Source organism: Strix aluco, chromosome 9 (assembly GCF_031877795.1).
Source record: "Strix aluco isolate bStrAlu1 chromosome 9, bStrAlu1.hap1, whole genome shotgun sequence".
NCBI lineage: Eukaryota > Metazoa > Chordata > Aves > Strigiformes > Strigidae > Strix > Strix aluco.
In genome coordinates, this window is record NC_133939.1 from 2,165,120 (window position 1) to 2,186,253 (window position 21,134).

The 21,134-nt window shown below is 43.2% G+C and overlaps 1 protein-coding gene across 1 annotated transcript; it reads right to left on the reverse strand.

The window, feature by feature from the left end:
• Nucleotides 1-345: 345 nt before the first annotated feature.
• On the reverse strand, nt 346-21,039 carry PASK (PAS domain containing serine/threonine kinase). The gene is made up of 18 exons (XM_074833324.1): nt 20,566-21,039; nt 19,959-20,172; nt 18,673-18,908; nt 17,512-17,682; nt 16,087-16,227; nt 15,390-15,524; nt 14,418-14,711; nt 13,919-14,066; nt 12,304-12,478; nt 9,788-11,103; nt 8,941-9,122; nt 7,018-7,185; nt 6,132-6,257; nt 5,459-5,593; nt 3,743-3,942; nt 2,198-2,331; nt 1,047-1,193; nt 346-848 (listed from the first exon to the last, which is right to left on the reverse strand). Exons 2-18 carry the CDS (start codon nt 20,128-20,130, stop codon nt 652-654), a joined length of 4,077 nt encoding a protein of 1,358 aa, XP_074689425.1. The 5' UTR covers nt 20,131-20,172; nt 20,566-21,039; the 3' UTR covers nt 346-651.
• Between the last annotated feature and the right edge of the window lie 95 nt (nt 21,040-21,134).

The window sequence follows — 21,134 nt, forward strand, 5'->3', positions numbered from 1 at the left end:
ACCGAGATGATTCTGTGACACGATTATCCAGCTGCCGTCCTGCTGCTTCTCCCCAGAGCTGCTGCCAGCAGGAGGCAGGAGCCCTCCCCCCTTTCCCATCCCTTATTTCCAACAACTCTGACTCTGGCCGAGCTGCACCCTGGAAAGATCTTATTACCCATGTCTCAGGATTCATTATTGAATCTAGTTTTCCTTCCCAGTATCTTTGTCTCGCCAAAATCAAAGACTGTTTTTCTGGATATAGAGATGACTCTGACAAAAAAACCCACAGTGGGGGACCTCCCCCCCCCCCCCCCCCCAATTCTGTGTCTTTGTGCACCCAGACTCCAATCAACACCCCGAGGGCAGTCGGCCAAGATAAAGGTGTTTATTCATTCACTTTTCAGAGAGTGAATCTAAAAACAGCCAATAAAAATACATTCTGAGTCATGAACAATTTAAACAAGACATTAAAATCTTTGCCTCACAGCTTTAAAACACATCCTGTATAATAATAATTCTAAATGCTTATTAGCAAGAAGCTCTTCTGGAGGAATCGTGCCCAGGCTGCCCTGCCTGCTGCTCATCCTTCTACAAGAGAGAAGTCGTAGCCACCTTTCTACAAGAGCGAAGCGCTTACAATCAATTCCCGTTGCTCCTTGGGTGAGGGAGCTATCGCTCCCCGGGGAGGGATGGGTGCTGCAGGGGGGGACTGCTGCCAGGACCCCGACCCCAGCGCTGGCCCCCTGCGGCCGCCTCCCGATCCCTGCAGCCCGGTGCGCTGCAGCACAGCTCGCCCTCCGTGCCAGAATCCAAGCACCTGGCTCCACCTGCGTGCTCACCAGAACCGTTTCTGAATCTGCTGCTTTCTAGGGAGAGACAAACAGCGAGGGGTGAGCCGTAGGTCCCGCCAGGCAACCCGCATATCATCAAACTGAGCACGTTTGGGTACCGGCAGGCGACCTTCTGAAGAACCTTGCTGACCACAGCTCGGCCTTCTCTTAGAAATCACTGCTGTGCGCGTGGCGGGCCCCGGCAGAGGAGGAGCCCTTCAGTGCGGGTCTCACCTGTCTCAGCAGAGCTGTATACCTCTTCCCACGTATAATCACCCAGGTTCACAGGCTGCTTCAGCCAGCAATTCTCTACTAACGTTGCCAGAGTCATGCGCTGCTCTGGAACAGGATGCAACAGCCCGGTGATTAAATCCATGAGGCCTGGGGAGAGACAGCAGTCAGAGGAAGGGCTCAGGCTGTGTTTTAGGCATGCTGGGAATGCACGATATGGTTTATATTCAAAGAATGCAGATTTTAATTACAAATCCTCCCCGTTAATCCCTTGTGCAGTACGGTTCTTCCCCAGTCTTAGTCACATGTGCTCAGTTCTGGGAGCGAGCTGAGATTTCCAGGTTGTGAAAACAGAGACTTAAGTGCAGTTATGACACCAAGGAGGGCAGAAGTAGAAACAAATGCCGCAGAGGCAACCCTGACTCACTGTTTCCAAGCCCAGTCTTGCCCTGCAGTCATTCCGTGTTTGGTCTGTGATTAAAGGTGCACGCAGGGGTGAGGGAAAGCTTCCAGAATTCACCAGTCAACTGCAGCACCCCGAAGCCTTACAACCACAGCGCTCCCAAGGAACCCAGGGAACTTGTTGATGAAGATTTCTTTAGCCTGACATGCAATTAGTTTTCTATAGCACCAACAGAAAACAAGGCCAATGTATTTCTCCTGTGAGGCCAAGCCATACGATTCATTCAGAAATTACAAATTAACACATTATCATCCATCCCCAAAGTGACATGGCATTGACTGGCAACAGTTCAAGTGAGATAAAACTTGCATTAGAGTTACATGAGTGCCATTACTGAAGTCATCTACTAGAGCAAACCTTCCCATCGGGCATTATTTGTTCTGGTTTTCTCAGGTATAAGCCTCACTTGGCAAGCTGATAGGTTGAGTCATCATAATAAATGGGAGAGCTGGAATTTGAAACTAATAAACATATGGCAGATAGCTGTATTCACTGTAGGCATGAAGAACCGCAGAACTTACCCGAAAAGGATACCTCAGATAACTCTGCTTCAGCGAGCAGCTTTTAAAATCATTGCAGAGCACATTTGGAAGCATTTTTCCAGCCTTCCCCTTTATTTTTGGGGAATAAATACTGCTCATACTTTCCCATAAGATCTGCTCCTTTTGAAAGGCAAATGGGAAAAATTCACCTTTTGAGACAGGCCGAGGAGGATTCAGGACAGCTGCCATGGCCTCCTCCAGCTCACAGAAGGGATTCTCTCCCAGTACCAGGGTGTAAAGGGTGACACCAAGTGACCACATCTCCAGCTCAGGGCCGTGGTACCTATGCAGAAAGAAACTTCCTTAAACTCAGACTGCAAATACATAATTGCGCGTTAAAGAAACTAAAAAGAAAAAAGGCAGTTGATAGCCCTTATTTCCAATTTTTATTTAACATAGGAAATTTGTGAGAATTCTAGTAAGATTCTCACGTGTTTGAGAAGCCTGTATTATCCTTCTCTGTGAAGGAAAAACAACAAAAGAACAGCCAACCAGTTTGAGTTGATGAGCGTGCAACTAGACTCCACATGCGTGAGCTGGTGACATGAGAACTCAGACCTCCTCCTTCTCCACCATAAGCAAAACTATCAAATATTTAAATGGAAGATTAGACACTTCACTGGAATCCCATTTGTGCTCTCCCACCCCTTTCAAAAAAAAAAGTTATTTGGAAATCAATATTAATTATCTACATTCCATCTGAGAAAAAAAGGACAGTTTCTTCACACAGTGAGAGGCTGAATTCCCAAGGGCAGCACTGCTTCATCTTCCCTCTTGTTTCCAGCAGGGATTTCCTCTCCTCCTTGCATAGCTTTTCCCCCCCACCCCGTTAAGAGTTGTTGCCTGAAGGACCCATGAAAACAGCTGTGACATCAGAGCAAGATAACATACAACGAATGTTTACCACCCTGTCATGGTAAGGCTTCCCTCCAGGAGACTGCCAGCCTCCAGGTAAAGAGCACTCAAAGGAGGAGAGAATAAGGAAAAAAACAGCTAAGATTTGGGCAGCACATCCAAGATAGCAGCCAGACAAGCTGCAAGGGAAGAATCCTTGAGCCCAGAGGAGCACAAAATCAATGGGGAGATGAACAGTGATCAAACTGCAAAAAATTCATACAGGGAGGCAAGTAAGAAAGAAGGAAACAGGTGAGATGGGAGGGGGGGGAACTACAAAACCCAGACATGGTAAGGAGCAGATGCTCTACAGCAGAACTTGCTAATGCCACCTCTCTACAAGAGCAGCTTTTAGCAGAGCCACATCACGGCGTTCATACGCAGGTACGAAGAGAAGGTTAGCAAACTGACGGACAGATTATGAAAGATTAAGGAAAAGACACGTTCAGGTCACAACACAACTCATCCAGACTCTTCTACCAGGCTGGAAATTAAAATCACGGGCTTGTTCTCGAACTCAGCTCTGCAGTAGGACAGACATTAATACAAGGCTTTGCAAAATATCTGACCAGAATAAGAAAGTCTGTCAACAGACTTAGTCAGAAACATCTCCGTATGTATTCAAGCCTTTACAAATAATTTCTGTCACCGCAGTGCCCTAAATCTCACTGCAGTTTTCCATGGTTAGATGCTCCAGCAGAGCACCAATGGCAAAGCAGCCTGGCTTCTCCATCCCAGCCCTGCACACGCATTTTTTCGGTACGATGCACACAAAAATTACTTTTCAGAGGGTGACATACGGTTTGCCATACAGCACTTCTGGTGAGCAGTATTCAATTGTTCCACAGAAGGTATAAAACAGTTTGCCGGGTTCCAGGTAGGCAGCTGAACCAAAGTCCACTAATTTAATTGTGAAATCTTCAGCAATGACAATGTTTTCATCCTTGATGTCTCTGTGAAGGATGTTTCTACAGCGGAGATACCCAACAGCTGATACGAGCTGAAAGAGAAGGAGAGAACTCGTGTTACTACACAGAAGTGTCCTTCTGGATAATCTGCATGGCAACACCAGAGTTCCGATAGCCACATTTTGGCTTGTTTTGACACTACATAAACAAGATATAGATCCTAATTTTGGTAACTGGAAATGAACTCAGGCATGCCTGTCAGCAGTGCTGCAGTGGGTGTTACAATGCTCTTGGGAAAGAGACTTAAAAAAGCCTTTGCTTGCTTTCCTCTCACAAACGTGCAGGAAGATGGCATGCTATAGTCACGATGTGCTGGTTTTTTTGGTTAGGAGCATCAGAGCTTACTGCTACAATCCTGCAGGTTACTCTATTTTTATCCCAGTTTCATTTGGAGGGTCCTTTGATTTCTCTAGAAGGATATTACTGCGTGCCTCCAATACTGCAGGATGACAAAGCATTTAAGAGTGAAGTTTGGTATAAATAATGTAGTCACTCTTAAATTCCATTCTTCTTTCTGCACGATTCATGCTGTAGAGCCATAATTAAGAACAGCATCAGAATTATATCACCTTGGAGACAATCATGATCCCTACCACAATACATTTGAGCAAGAAAAGCAGATGGCTGAGGAGAAAAGTTTCTATTTAATACAAAGCTCCCTCTGCAGAGAAATATTGTACAGGTCTGAAGTAACACAGCACTGCTACAAACTCAAGGTTGGCTTTGGAAAAGGGCTTATCTGCCAGAAGTCCAAAGGGACCATAAACTGCAAGTTTGTGAATGCACACTGCACAGCAGGCAGAGAAGGTGCATCACTTCGGCTACCATCTTCCATCAGCACCCCGTGCCAGGGGCGTATGGACACAGCTGTGGGTTACCATGTGCTGCATAATTCCTGCATACCTTAGAGCAAGGAATTTACTCCAAAACATGTGAGGGGGAATTAGCTGGGGACTACTGTAGTGGTTAACTCAGTGAACAAAGGACAATTCAGCTCTCAGGCAAGCTCCTGATTCCTAGTAAACTACCTTGAGTTTTTTTGCATTATGCCATGTTAAAATCCAAGATAATTTATTGATTTTAAATTCCTTAAGAAGAAGAGGAGAGCCCTTTACCTCCATAACCAAACTAGACCAAGCATTGATCCAAGTGAAAGTGTGGCTTTTAGTGAGGCTTGGGGCAACTTCTGTGCGCTTTCCTCCTCCCACAGAGGAAATGTAACTGCTACATGACCGGGCATCCTGGTGACAGGGGGGTGTGCTGCTACAATCACAGCCAAGAGGCCATGGCTCTACGGGAAATCCTCATATAAGGTCCTGTAAAGGTTTCTTTGTTACAGGTTTCTAAGTACACCCCCAAAAGGTTTCTGCAGTTAGCCAGAAATCAGCCCTACAAATTAATGAGGAAAAGTTCTGCAGGTATTGAGCATAACTCCAATTCAGCATGCCTGCTGATTAGCCAGTAATTCTTTTGAGTGAAATAGGGTCCTGGTTCTTACATTAACCAAATCTTACCTGCATGTACCAACTGTACATTCCCAGCTCTCACCTGTCTGAATATATAGCTTGCTAATGGCTCATCCAAGTTGGGCTGATTATCAATGAATGTAAAGAGATCCAGACCAGATCCATGCTTCTCCATCACCAGCTGGAAGAAGTGTTCATTTTCAAATACATCCAGCACCTATAAATAGCAGACTTCTTTTAATCACACGCTTCATCCTCAAACTGCCTTTTTTTTTTTTTTTTTAAACAAACACTGCTTTCCTCTCAGAGATACATTATAGTATATTATAATCTTTGAAGTCTCATTTCACTGAGCACAAATGTTTCTTGAAAAGAGAACATAATTAAAGCTGAGAGCAGAATTAAAAGCAAGAGGAATTCTTTCTGGGAGAAAAAAATCCCAACAAAGAAGAGGAAAGAAGATATGCATCCTATCATCTTGAAATAACATACAGGGTTTTTTTTTTTTCTGTTCAGAGTCACACCTTCAGTTCTATGTTTACATCAATTGTTTGGGGTAAAAGTGTCGAAGCAAGAGACAGTCTGCTGTAACATAAGCTCCAAGACAATGCAGGATAGGTAGGCTCCTTTGTTTCCTGAAAAAGTAGATTTAATACATGACCCTTCCTCACTCCTGAAGAGGAACACGAGACACCAAGTATTCAAAGGAACCATCTGATGCAGTTCAAACTGAATTCATGCTGAGTTCACTGTACCTTAATGATACTGGGGTGCTGCAGCTTCAACAGGACTGCAATTTCTTGAGTAACTCTCCCCAGATCAGGATCATCTACCCAGCAGTCCTCAAGCACCCTCTCCTTCCAGATGAACTTTACAACGACCTATACAGACAACAGCATTCAGCATCACCTGCAAAAGTACGGCTTTAAGTGTTTGGTAAGTTAATTTCCAGGGGAAACGTTAGTGAATCATATCACTAGAAGGACAGAAGTAAGCCTGCTTATAGTATCTTTAAACATATTTAAACTAATTTAGTCCTAGAAGCCAAATAATGCACGGAAATGGAATATATTTATTTTCTTTTTACTGATGCTCTGAATTCCAAAGGCTTTGACAGGCCAGCTCTGTTATCAACCCAGTTACAGCAGTGGTGACTTCTGGCATAGGGGTACAGTGGAGGGAAATGAGAAATACCAGAGCTTGCCTCTCAACACCCAGAATACTTCTGCTGATAAAGAGGAGGGTCCCATAACCTCTACATCTCTACTCCACATTCTTGAGTCATGGCACATTAAAGACTTTGAAGTTTGCCATTCTCTTTAGCAACGGAAGACTAAACCTTTAATCCTGTTAAGCTTATGAAAGAAGTATACTTCTTTCAACAGGTTTAATTAGCTACACGTTCAGTGTCATTCTGTGCCTGCTGTCTTAGGTAACATTATATACTACCTCAATGCAAACATTTTGCTGTCTTGTTTCCGTGAGGTTAGTGATTTCAGATTTCCGTTTAAACAAAGGAAAACCCCAGACTCCAAAAAAAGCTGCTTTTAATAGTGTAGTGCTGACAGAATATGAATACTTTAACCTTTCAGTTTTCAACCTAAATAATTATTGCAATGAGACCTAAAAGAAATATTTAACCTCCTGGTGATCTTTCTTGCCCTTGGCGGTCCAGACAAAGCCAAAAGATCCTTTGCCAATAAGACTGAGAGTGTTGTAATTTTTTGCGTATTCTCCCTCACATGCCCCTAATCTTTCAAGCTCTTCAGCTCTTCGGGAATTCTCAAAAAGTGAAGTTGATCTGATGGCCTAGGTACAAATAAAAAAATAGCAAGAAAAAAAATGAGTAAGCCACAGAGTCATGTTTATGAAATGAAGTAAATACTGAAAAGAAAGCACACATCTGCAAGGACAGCTAAAAGGACTGATCTTTGGTTTTGACAGCAAGAACTGTATGTTGATGTAACCGTCACTGTAGGAGACAAGTTAAGTCAACAGTCAGCTCTCAGCAGCTACAAACACTGCTTAATTCAGAGAAAGATAAAGAAAACAAAAGCATATGCACCTTAGGTGCTCGCACAAAATTCTCTGTGCAAGCAGGAAAATGAATTCATTGTGGTCTAACATCAAGTGATAATTTTTTTTTATGAATAAAGAGTAGGTTACTTTCAATGTTGTAATTTTTCCATGATGAATATAAAAGATATTAACTTACCAGTGTTTACCAAACTTTCTGGTAAGACAGCATTCTAGTTCTGTAGATTGGTCTCTTAGCAGACATGAAGAGCAAACAAGTTCAAGGCATACCCTCCTAAATTTTAACACCCCAGTAAAATCCCTAGTAAAGAAACATCGCATGCCTTCCTGCGAAGGCCCGCAACACTGCACGAGAAATTACAACAGAAGTCTTTCCTCTTGCTCTGAGGATAGGGCTTGGGGATGTCTCAGCAATTATTAGATTTCTCCACCAAAGACGGCGTCTAAAATGCCCGATAACAGGACACCTTTATGACATACACAGTATTCCATGCCGAGAGGAAACCCAACAAATCTCACAGGGGCACTTGTTTTGCATAGTGAAATCTGGAGTTATACATTAAATGATCAGAACTGCTTATATGTGCATGTACATGGAAGATGATTTTCTAAAAGGAAAACAAGAGCCACCTTATTACTCAGCTCTCAAAGGTCTCATGAAAAATATTTCAAATAGCAAGTTTTGCCAATAGCCAAGTTTTTCACTCAAATCTACTCTGTCTTCCAGCTCACTGATGAAAGGTGAGGCAGTGGAGGGAAACTCCATGTCTAATCTGCAGTACAAACAGCATCTCCTCAGAGTCCCCTGTAGAACTGTCACCACTCTACATGTTACACGTGTGATATCTAAATATGTATGTACCTCTCTGTTCAGGTCATCATGAAATCCAGCTACCCATTTCAACTGATCAAAGATAACTATTTTCCCATCAGTTTCACATCCCACCACTAACTAAAAAGCAGACCTGAGCAGTCCTGTGTTTGGGTTTTATGGCCTTGAGATGCACCTACTGTTCAGCTATGTGCTGTTGGCTCTCTGTACACCATCCCCCATGCAGCATCTTGAAAGGCAGCCAAAAACTGCAGTTTTCTTTTGCTGACACAGTCAATCAATTAAAGATTTTAGACTAGCATTTCCTTTTTTTAGTAATGTTGGGTCATTGGTGCCAGTGTGATTACATTGATTTAAAAATTAATTTCACCACATCGGTGCAAACCTCTATTGTAGATGGACTTAAACCAGCCTAAGAACAAATTTAAAATTAGGTGCTTGCATTGTTCAGACTGGAAAGGTAACTACACGAAGCCAAACACACACTACCAGAAATGTCACCAAATAGCAATTTGTCCTTTTTACAACAAAGAAATATTTCTTTTGACATAAAAATAGGGAAAAAAAGAAACAGCAATATCCACCCACCACCTCATGACATTATTTGAATTTGAAAAAACTTTTCGACTTTAGCTTCAGCTTAAGTCAAATAAGGAGAGAAATGCTCAGTATTATACAACGGTAGAATTTCTTACTTCTCCAAGACTGTGTGTAGAAAGATCTGCAATAGACTGGGCAGAGCTTGCTAGACTGGAGAGCAAAAGCTGAGTCTTTGCTGCAGCTTCCTTCTGGCTCTGTAGAAGGTCTTTCACCACCCAGACACAGAAAAGTATGGCAGGGTCCTGCAGTTCTACACGTTTCACTTCAAAGAGTATACCTGTAGAAACAGGCGAGGAAGTTAAGATGGTAGAATGAAAACTTTAGTGTTGAATGAGATCACAGACATTTTAGGACAAAATTCTGAGCTCTTAAAGTGAATTCCTCCATTATTCATTTGGGGAACACCTACTCAGTAAGGAACCATCAGAGGGGCTGACAAATGCACAGCTACTCTAGAGATACTTGGCGGCTACCTCCATAGTTCCCACCACCTGGCAGAAACTTTTGTCCGATTGTGATTATTAATTTCACATTGTTATTCTAAATTACATAAAAATGGGGATTTTATACAACAAGCTCCTTCACAACTGGATTCTGTGGCAAACGAAACACATTCCATTACACAATTTAAATACAAGTTTTACAATGGAGTTTATGTTTTCTGTTCAGAAGTAGTTATCAGGTTCAAACTTTTAATTGTGTTTTGAGAATATTTCTGACTATTCAGTCTGGATTAATTTTTTAATAACTTTGTATTTTATACCACCTGCTTTTCCAATACCCTCTGAGTAGACTTAAATACCATTTTTCTAGATGCTAGAGCTTCTTCCTTCCTCTCCACTGTGAGCTTCTAACCAGAATCGTTTGCCTTCTGCAAAAATGTGGGTGAAAAAGAGATTCCTGATCAGAGTTTTGGGAAGGGGAGAAATAGGCTTAACTTACTTAATTGTGAACCATCTCTGTGACAGCAATTCCCAGTGTAGCTGCCTTCCAGAGTCTCCAAGGTCAGAGGAGCTGCTGGGTTCAGCCTTCCTTCTCCTTTCACTGGGGTCGATGTTACCTGTATCTCCATGTTTTGCTGCCCATGCGACTGACAATCTTCTTCAGGACTAGCTTTGCTTGTCAGTGGGTTTCTGATGATGCTGTCCCCCACAGTCTCTGCAATAGTTTCAGGCTTCTCAAGAAACGCTTGGGAAGATTCTTCAGAGTTTTCTAAATGCCTTCGGTAGGCCAGCCACCCAGAACCACCTTCTATGGCAACACCATTCAACAGCTGCTTTTCCTGCCCAGTTGAAAAGGCACTGGTTTTCTGGGTTAGCATATTGCCTACAGCCGAGTCCGCTGCATCACAGGAGGAGGCTCCTACAAGAGCTGTAGGAATACCTGAACAATTGTCCGAGTTCCCCTCCATGCCAATATTCAGACCCAGTACCTCAAGACCAGAGCAAATACAATTCAGCTCAGTGTCTGATTCTTTAACATCTTCAGAGGTTGCGGCAACTCCTGGTGCAGAAGTACTGTAACCCATTTTATTTCCTGAGCAAGTATCATGGGTAGCATTTCTTCCATTCGCAAAGAAGCACGAAGCATCATTCAGCAGGCAGTTTTCAACAACAGCGTGCTCAAGGCTGGAATGTTTTGCATCACACATCAAGTTTGGTTTTGACAACTGCCCTGTAACCATGTGGCTTTGAAAGTCTTGGCTGCAGTCTGGTGGTGTCCCAGACCACGGCTCATCTATCGTTGGTGTTCCAGGTGAGTTACAAGCAACGTTAGAAGGTGGCTTAATTGGGCCACAGGTTTCACTACCTAGCTTGTCTTCTAGCCTAGAACAAACATGCAACCAGGCTACATTTACTGAAGAAGCTTGTCCCCAGGCATCAGTGGAGTGCTGATGCTTCAGCATTTCATACGGTAACCTACAGATCTGTGGACAATTTACTTCCTTGAGGTCTTGCTGACGAACTTGTAATTGGTTAGGCAAGATATTAGTCTCACTGGCATTTTGAGTCTCAGATGGGCCAGATACTGCACTATCACGGCCTCTTACTGGAATCTTCACGTTCTGACCTAAATCCAACTGTTCCGAATCAGGTGACATGGGAGGGAGCCTTGCAGAGACCATCTTTTGAGAATTATTTGATCTTGCAGTTTCCACTGTTCTACACTGTTCCACTGCTCTGATTCTGTCAAGCCAGGTTTCAGGGCAAGGCTCTCTATGGTGGGCTGACAGCCCACTGGTAGCAACGCTGTCTTCACTGCAAGGATTCAAAATTATTAGTGATATCGTGATGACAAAAGCATGAGAAAACCATCATACTGTATACTACCCACTCTTCTGTTACTATGGTCACTATTTAAAACCTGCATCTATTGTTTTATTTTTAAGTTTAAAAGAAAAAGGCAGAAAGCTGCTGGCACAGGCATCCTAAAATCCTAACAAATACCATCTTGAGCAAAGAAGAGCAGGTACACTCGAATGGCACACTTTTCCTATGGATTACTTCCTTCTCTAGCTTAATTTCTAAATATATATCATAGATCATATACTGCAACAGAAAGCCAATACACGTGGCAGGATACTCCCAGTCCTGAGAAGAGAAGATTCCTTGTCTATCCAACAGAAGATGGATGCCCCCATCCATCAATTTAACCATGGTTCGTTGAAGCCCGTAGCACAAGGTATTTTACAAACATTTCTATTAGTAAAAATGCAGGGTAGAAAAACAATCCATGCAGCAGAGCACTTACAATCCAAGTATGATATGAGAGAAATCCAGGAGCGCACAAGGAAACAGTGAGACTACCAATCTCTAAAAAGCAGCAAGAACTGTGCTGTAATAGTCTGTATATTAAAAAGGACAGGAAATCTTTTCTGAGGGTTAGAATTGTTAATGTGTAAGGCTTAAAATTTGAAGTAAGATAAACCATGTGCATCACATAGGTACTTGTGCAGAATGTCTAAACTTGTAACAGGAAAAAGACCTGGAAAGGTACAATAAAGATGGCTGGATTCTAGTAACACAGTGCCCCATTTTAATGGGTGACCTGACAGTTACCCCAAGCACCAGAAGAAATAACATTTAGAATTAATTCCAGGTAACCTGGCTTCAAGTGCAAAACCAGCTGGTGGATATCACGGAAGGAGATAAACATCCACTATTTCTGATTTATCAAAGATAGAGCCTTCCCTAGCCTGGGCGAAGCGTTTGGTTCCCTTTAGAGATGGAATTCATGTAACTACAATTGTAGGTTGTACAGATCTAAACAAAAATCTAAGCAGGCAAAACTCAACCTGTCTTGCAAATAGCACTCAGATTCTACAAAGAGCAAAGTGCAGAAGGCTGTTATTACACCTTCCCACAGACATCACAGAGGTGAAAAAACAGCGTTTGCTGGTGATTGTCACCATGGCTCTTCATTTTTCAAAGTGAATATGCAGTCCGTGAAATGCCTACCTATTAGAGGGTGTGGATGCCACTTCAGGAGGTGAGGGAGTAGAAAAGAAACTGATCCCATTATTTTGTTTAGTCTCATCATGTATTAATTTGTCATCTTTTTGTCTTGGTTCCCATTTCTGCTCTTCATCTCTTGACGGAAAGCTTGCTAAAGATGCAGCCAAGAAGCTGCTGTCTGTACCAAATGAGAAACAAAACCATATCAACTTAACCCTTTTATGTTTAGGCTTCAGAGACTTCAGTGATTAAAAACAATCTTGGAACTGCCTTGGTCTGTCTCATCCCTAAGGAAATGAGTATAAAAGACTTGATCAAGGCAAAGTGGTCCAAATATGAGCACTCCACTCTAATTTGGCCTGGGAAATCATCACATGCAGGAAGCTAAATGTTGCAGGGCTGCTAAAATCTGCTTTCCTATCAAAGCTCTTGGGCAGGTATTTGCCTCCTTGGTTAACTACTTGGATTGAAGTTCAGAGACCTAAAAAAAGGCCAGTGACCAGAGACTGGAATTAAAGTGATCGCACAAGTAGCAGCAGCAAAAAGAAGCCCAAAACACACATACACTGCTCATTCCAAACACTTAAAATGAGGTTTAGACTGCATTTATGAAACTCACTGAAATTGCAAGACAAAAAAAGTATAGAGCCTAAACGTGAGAAAGAATAAGACCTCCTTTTTTTCCCCAGTGACAACACATTGAGAGAAAAGCATGAATTTGAAAGATGAAGTCAACCAAGTGTTGTTGCTGTAGAAGGTAATGAGTGAACAGATCTAGATTCGAATCCAGAACAATCCTTTCATTTAGTAAAGGCTGAGTGCCAACAATGCTTCCTCACTGAAGAACTGAATTACTCCTAGATTAGAGGCATCACTTCATCAAAGAATTACCTAAGAAATTGCACACTGTCTACTAACTCTTCTTTGTTCCAGCAGTGTGTGTTGGTTTCAGTGCAGATGTGCACTTCTAAGCAAAGACAAGAGAAAAAGAAAACCAGAAAAAAAACCCAAAACAAAGGAGACAAAACCAGCATAAAACATCTCTTGTGATACAGATGAAAGTACGTTGCACTTGCTTGTGTCCTTGGTTTTGGGCAGAGCTAGACGGAAAGACAGATTTGGAGACATGACGCTTCCTTGCTTCTGTTTATTTCTGTTGTGTTCAGAGAAATAAAATTCTGATAAATTCTTTTTAAATGCAGCAAGCTTTATCAGAGTATGCAATGCCTCCTAACTGAAACAACACAGCAACACTGAATATTAGCCAGCAATATGAGCCAATTCAGAAGAATATTAGAATTTTCCCTTAAAATATTAGTCCTAAGTATCTACAGCTCTGTTGCAATACTGTCACAAAAGCTGTATTTTACACGTCTTAAAATACTCAGAGATCCTAACAGGGGAGGGAGGGAAAGGGAAGTGCTCGTTAAGTACAAAGCATGCTCTATTACCAGTGTAATTTCTAACTGGTCTATTCAGTTTTATCTTCTTAGCAACAGAGAGAAGAACAACCTTAGTTATAGTGGAAATCCAATTTAAAAACTACACGGAAGTACATTGCTTTTACAAAGGAGGTTCCCATGTTCACAGGCAAATCTCTTGTCTCCATTCATTCTACCTTTGTTGCAGCAGCCAGAGCCAGTTGTATCTTCAAAGATGCACTCACTCTCTGTCCCTGTGGAGTCGTCGAGAGGAGGTAATGGCAAAGAACAGTCACTGCTTCTCTCCATGTTGTTATAGAAACCAGGGATCAGGAATGTAATGTTCTAAAACACAGAACAAAACCTTATAAAGCTAAGCTGACTGCCACAGGTTGGGGGCCACTGCTAACAATCCATGTTTGTGGACCTGTTCCTGATGAATAGCCAGGCAAAAGTGATCCACATGACTGATGGAGAATATATACCTGCAATCCATCCTAGCTCCTCAGCCCTGCAAGACTTAGCAATTACAGCAAGGGAATTTGTCTATCATACTACAGCTCACTCGCTGAACACATGGAACACAGAGGTTTGGCGACAGACAGAAACGAGTGTAAAAGATGCCTTTACAATTCCAATGGATAGGCTGCCAGACATAGCAGTCTTTTGGAAGGGATTTTAAACCTCCTACCTTACCTTTCCCAACAGCTCTTTCTCCTCATAGCCGAAGAGCATTAAAGCAAAACTATCCTTGATGCCACAGATGGTTCCATCTGACTGGACAGTAATAAGACCACTGATGGTGGAGAAAACCACAACTGTTGCAGAGTAACGATAGCCTGTGAAAGAGCCTTCTTTTTCTGTCTCCAGAACACCGTATTTCTGCACTGTCGCTTGGTCCTCCTCCAGAAGGCTTACTTGCAGCTTTAAACTGAGAGGAAACATGTTACCCTCTCTGGACTGGCCTACAGCTTGCTGGATCCTGAGGTTCTAAATTAAAGCAAAAAAAAAACCCAAAACAACCAAACAACTAACAAACCAGAAAACCTCTATCCAACCAAATGTTTTGGTTTTATTTCACATAAAATTACACAGGAATGTTCTCAGGAAAAAGGATCAGGAAAAGAAAAACAAACCAATCCTGTGACTATCAAAATGCACAAAATCTGGTTTTCTAAGGATTTGGAAGCTAGTGTTGAACTCCTGTATGAATATCCTGATGATGAAGACCAGGAAAGTCCATGCTGCAACTTGTCAGCAAATGAAGCATTAATCAAGGTCTCTCTCAACTACCTCGCTGCCCATTTTCATGGCATTTGCAAGATCTGGGTATTCTTTAGACTTTCACTCCTCAGGCAGACATGACTGAAACTGGCTAAAGAATTTGAATGAATTTTAGGGAGCTGACAGAGACAGCATGGTTTCTTAAAAAGCCAGGATTGGAGAAAAGTGTCTTTCACCAGGACAGATTCCACAGTGAGAGATCGGGGCTTGGTCTCGTTCCTAGTTAGGAAATATTCAGACAGCAGCTCCACAAATAAGAGGCATACCCTTTTTCAGGGGACTTACACTTCTCTCTGAAAAGGCTTTCTTCTGTTACATAAGGAGGGAAAGCAGGGTGCACCTACGTTCCAAATGGGAAGAATGTGGTTGGTGCTTATACTATACCTTCGGCATTTTTTTGCCTGGAGGAGGGATCTGCACAGAAGGAATCAGGTCCTTTACGTGGAGCCCAACTACTTCTTCCAATGTTGGGTAGCCATGGAGATGGGCAAAAAGGAGGTCACATGATGTAATCTCTCCCTTGGGAAGAAAATTTACAGGACTATTTTAATTTTAGCCACAGTCCACTCAATCCTTTAACAGTTCCTGCAAATATCTAAGCAAGTGGCAGGAAGTTTCATTCTGCAGTCTCTACGTGGATAGAACTACCTCAGTGAAAACAAACAGAGCACAGTGCAATACCTCTCCGACATGATGAGGCAGAGAGCCTGCCCCTTGCTGTAGGGGAGAAGCAGGGAGTCCAATGCTCCTCACAGAACGTTTCCTCAGCAAGCTGATCTCTTCACAAGGGCACCCCTGCCATGAATAACCAACCCCCTGCCAAACCATCACCGTTCAAGTCTAAGACATCCCTGGAGGAGAGACAGTGTATTTAATGAGACTTGTCAAATACGTCCAGGTGAGCTGCATGGGTGAAATATGAACAGGTCCTGCGTGTGCAACCCCGCTTTCAGGCAGTGCTAGGTACACACTTCATGTTCACAAACAGTAACATGCCTACTGGCTTTTAGACACGTTTCATTCACCCACAAACTCTCACAAACTGCGGTCTCATTTGACCATTAGAAAAATACTCACTCACATCAGGCCTGAAGGAAACCGAAGCTGAAAGTCTCTCCACTGGTTCCAGCACAACCACACAACACTGGTTGTCCTTGTCTTTTATTCGCCTCAGCCAGACCGAGACAGGGATCTTCTCTTTGAGACGGCCTATAACATCCACCTTTCCAGAGGATTCAGAGATGTAGTCATTTATGAAGACTATGGTTACTTGGCAAGAATTTCAAACAATAAGATACTGAGCCACGATATCTCCCTGCCATTGTTAGAAAAACATTGTTTCTTGACTACTTACTAGTTTTTGATTGAACGAAAGACAGTTTTAAAATAGAGATTAAAAGGTCTGCACTGATCATACACAAAATGTTGTTGTTGCTTTTGTATCTTCTCTCCCTGCCTCAGGAAGGCTAAAGGCCGACCTAATACCTTGCATTCAGCGAGAAGTGCCTTTCAGAGATGCCTTCTTTAAGGGATGTCCCATGGCGCTAATGAATACTCCACATTAGTAAACACAGTTCTTACTTTCAGCTGCAAAAATAGCAGTTTAATTTCCTATGGTAAGAGATTCTTCTCAAATCTGATATCCTGCAGTGTTCAGATCAGCCTTTTATCATTTTTACATGACCTTGACAGAATGGGTTTATGAATCACACAGTGACTCCTATAAAGTACTTGGAATGGCTATAGCTTAGAATTAGTGCCTTTATCAGACATTTAATTCAATCTTGGATTTCACTGAATCAAACTTAGGTGTTTTTTTGTTCTCCTAGATCCAACTGAGGATTCAGGAAGATCAAGCTCTGAGATGCTGACAATTTCAGTACAAAAATAACACACCAGGAAGAATATGAGCTCATTTTCCAAATATTTTCTAGTGACAGCTCACAACAGCAGCAAAAGAAAATAATTTTGAGACATTTCTCATGCAATTCTCTTATAAACAACCCCTCTATAGGCAAAATATCACTTCCAGTCTTTTGCCCCAACTAGGGTGTTTTGGCACAAACATTTCACAGTATTTGACTGACTTGTAACTTTATAATATGCACATAATATGCAATTTAAAATAATTTTTTAAATATTTTAAAACACCAGACAACCAGGAACTTTTCCATAATAGGTTTTTCCACATGAAGCAATTATATTGATTTTTTTTAAAAAAGAAAACTAATGTTCTTTAAGTTCTGATTTGGTCAAGTCATCATGACTATACACGTTGGCAGCTGCAAGGCTCTCACGGGTGCCTCCCAAACCATCTTTTCCCTTCTGAATTCCCACATCTGCAAACTTTTAAACCAAACAGTCCTACAAATTACATAATTGCCAAATGCCCACAAAGTTAAATATATCAGGAAATTACATCAAAAATGTCAAAAAAACCCCACCCCAAAACCCCAAACCAAGGCCTACAAAAACCACCGTATATGTCCTTGAACATTTCACGTACCACAGTTCCTGAAACCACAGATGAATGTTCATCAGTTTCTATACACTCCTCACCCACAGCTTCCCACACCTCTTGGCTGGATTTGGATATCAAGCAGGACAGCTTTTGACCAATGAGTTCCTGACTACTGCACCCAAGCAGCTTGCAGGCTTTGTCATTAGCCACTAGGATCTAGAAAAGCGGAAAAAAAACCAACCCAAAACAAAGAATAAAAGCTGTAAGTTTTGTTAATAGATCATCATCTCCTCAGGTTGTTTTAATGTCTTATAATATCCCTTTCTCTATGTGGAAGTGGAGTGGTTCTTTAAATTTCTGAATTCTTCAAAAGCAGTTCACTAAAGCTTCTTATTCTAGGACATTCCTTCCCCACGCATTTTCTTGGTTAAGAGGGTTTGAGACATCGCTTTCTTTTTAGGTTTCCTGCTTTCTTTCAACTGCCTACCCACTCCAGCCTCTTGCGTCGTTTAAATAATTACAGCCATGGGGGCAAAACCACAAAGCTGTATTTGCAAGCAAAGCCTGGGCAGACCACAAAATTTTATCCACACCTGAAGGCATACAGCAATCACACCGGTCACTGCCATACTTAAGCCTGTGTTAGAGACCAAGTCAGGATTAAATGCCTTTAAGATGGGTAAGCCTGAACTGTCAGTTCAAGCTAAAAATGGCACAGCCCTTTAAAGTTTTCAGTACTTCATTTTATATTAGTGCTTACTCTCAGGACAAAGCCAGAGAAATTCTCTCCCTCCCAATGCAAAAGGCTATTTACTGGGGCAAATAAAGACACCTCATGCCACCACAAACCCATTCCAGGTTTGGAACTTAATAGACAGGTGGCTTGAGGCACATTCTGCTTTTCTTCCCTCATGCCACTTCACAGCTGCATTCTTTTTTATTCCCTTTTTTGGTTTGAAAAAAGACTCAAGACATCCATGCTCCTGACACCATCTTGTATATTTTGCTAACTACAACCTGCACTAGAAATAAATGTGTTGTCAGTCTTTACAAGACTACTGAGCTTAAGCAGACAATAAAATGCCTTCATGATGCTCTGATTACCTGCAGATACACATAAGAGTAACAGGCATTTTAGCCTGTCTGACGTCATACAACCTATACTAGTTACAACCTGCTAAGTTTAGCAGTTACTAGTGCAAATACCTCTGTTGTGTTGACATCCACGGTGAAGATGGCTGTGTTTGGATTGCGTGAAGGAGTTGAGAGGTGCTGGCTGGATTCCTCCACAGCGAGGGCACGCAAAAAGAAGCGAGAAGCAGAACTTCCAATGGAAGTGGAGAGAGAGGCAGAATCCCACTGAGCACACAAGTTACCAGTCTTGCTGGTACAAATGTTATGAGCTGCCAGTGAAGACAAACAGTAAGAGCTCCATTTCTCCCCTGTGAGAAGATAAAGATCAGCTATGTAGCTGTAACAGTCTACTACAAGGAGTATGAGAGGAATGAATAAAAAAAATTAGCTGTCAGCTGAAGCACCTGCCAAGTAATCCCAAAATATATGCTTCTGTATTTTTTAAGAAATTACAAGAAAATAAAATCAATGAAACTAAAGAAAACAGAAACAATTCTAATAAACATCTCTTTTTGAATCACAGCCCCTGGAACAATTAAACTCAGTCCACAGGCTAGAAAAAAACTGCCAACATCCATAAGATTCAACCAGACTAGTCAACTTTTATTTTTCACTTAAGAGAGTTTAAAAGGTTTTGAAATCTCTCAAGTTAAAATTGAAACTGTTACTAAATATAATTAGTGCTTTCAAGCCCTTATTAGGCAGAAGCCAGTTAATTAACTGTTCACAAGACACGACACTGAAATACCTATGTTGACACCAATGTTTTATGTTACACAATGCCAAGTGATTGTACTACAGTTTTCAAAAGGCCTGCCTGTAAAAAATGTTTCCCTGGGAAGCAGCATCAGCAGCCAAATGTCATCATTCCACTCCCAAAACAGTAAGCAGTTTTGAAAGTTTAGCAGTACTGGAAGAAGCATTATGAACAACTCATCACAAGGACATCTGCATTTATGCACCTCACACAGTATGAATATGCTCACCGTGATAAAACGGTAAAGGCCTGTATCTGGATAAAAAGGCCTGTATCTGGATGCACTGTAAACTGCAAAGTTCTTCCCCTCCTAACGGAATCCAGTATAACATCATCCTACTCCTCATTTGGAAATTTTCTGTGTTTTAAGTAACAACACAAGATGGCAGGGTGGTCCAATGGCAGCCAATAAGGGTTGCCCAGGGACAAGTACAAGTGCAGAGCACCTATCCAGCAGCACAGCCTGCAGTAATCTGTGGCTGGGATGATTATTGTTATCACCTCTAGGTTCGGGGGAGGGAAGGAGGAAGGTCTGAAACCATCTAAAACACATCACCTTCACTGACGACACATGAACTCAATCTCAAAACGCTGTGCTCACCAGACAGAGATGCTCTAAGCCGGCAGAGTTCAGAGAGCTGACTTTTCCTGCTTTTGCTGGCGCAGGGGTAGGATCTACTTAGCTTATCAGAGTCATTCAAGTGAGCAAGGGCTAAGCCTACTGACGAAGGCAGAAGGCCCCCTTCAGAGGGGCTATAAGCCTTGGCTGCCATAATCACGCACTGGTTGCTACACCACACCTAGGGAGCCACCACCTGTAACAGAAACATAAGAAATCCACTCAGCCGTAGAGTCAGGCGCTAACACTCAGGACGCTGGCAGGTAACAACGCCTTCTAACCCAAAGCACAGCCCTGTAAGCCAGTTACGCACATTCTCGCACACCCTGATCAACATGTGGTCTGTGTTGTTAATGCAAAGGTGACTCTATGGACCATTACCCTGCCCAGGCAGTATAGGATACCTGTGATGGGCACAGCACCTCCACCATAGTTCTGCAAGGGCTACCAAGCACCCAGCCGCCACTCTCTCCCCATTCCTGCTCGTTTTAAAAAAGCAAAAGCTTTGGTAATTTGGGAAGTCATTCCCAGTCTTGAGTCAGCACAGCTCCCCTCCCACCCAGGGTGCCGCCCGGGGCTACAGTCCTACCCCGCCAGCAACGAGGATCCGGCCCGGTCCCGGTCCCAGCCCCAGCCCCGGCTCCGACCGGCCGGTCACCACCATCGCTCCTGAGGGCGGTCACCAGAGCCAGCGGGCGCGAGGAAGTGTGGGAGGGCTCAGCAACCGCGTCGTCCAATAAGCGAAGGCAGTGGGAGAGCGGCACGGAGGGCAGCCAATGGGACACCGGCGCGGGAAGAGGCAAAATTGATATGGCGCCAGGGAGGCTGCGGCTCCCTCCGGCCTCTTCTGCCCCCGCCGCCGCTACACCTGCTGCCCTGCTGCGAGCCGCCCGACCCCCGGCAGCCCCGGCCGACCTGCCCCGGGCTCCACGCTCCGTGGGTGGAAGGCTGCAGGTGGAAGGTCCCTCCGCAGGGTGACAACCGCCCTCCGAAGAATCTGTAGGCGGAGCGGCGAGGCCGAAAGCAGTTCGTACGGCCTCAGGCCGCTGGGGAGGGAGCCGGGCCCCCGCCGCTGCAGCCGCGCCCAGCGTTACCGCCGCTTCCCGCCCCGCCGCAGGGAACTACAACTCCCAGGAGGCCGCGGGGCGCAGCCCGGCG

What these genes read in the sequence shown, in the direction of transcription:
- PASK (XM_074833324.1), bottom strand. Translation starts at nt 20,130, where the DNA reads ATGGCAGCCAAGGCTTATAGCCCCTCTGAAGGGGGCCTTCTGCCTTCG. An exon ending in TGGATGTCAACACAACAGAG is followed by an intron (nt 17,683 to 18,672) that starts GTATTTGCACTA and finishes CCGCTTTTCTAG; the next exon opens with ATCCTAGTGGCTAATGACAA. An exon ending in CAAGCTATATATTCAGACAG is followed by an intron (nt 3,943 to 5,458) that starts GTGAGAGCTGGG and finishes CTTCTCTTTCAG; the next exon opens with CTCGTATCAGCTGTTGGGTA.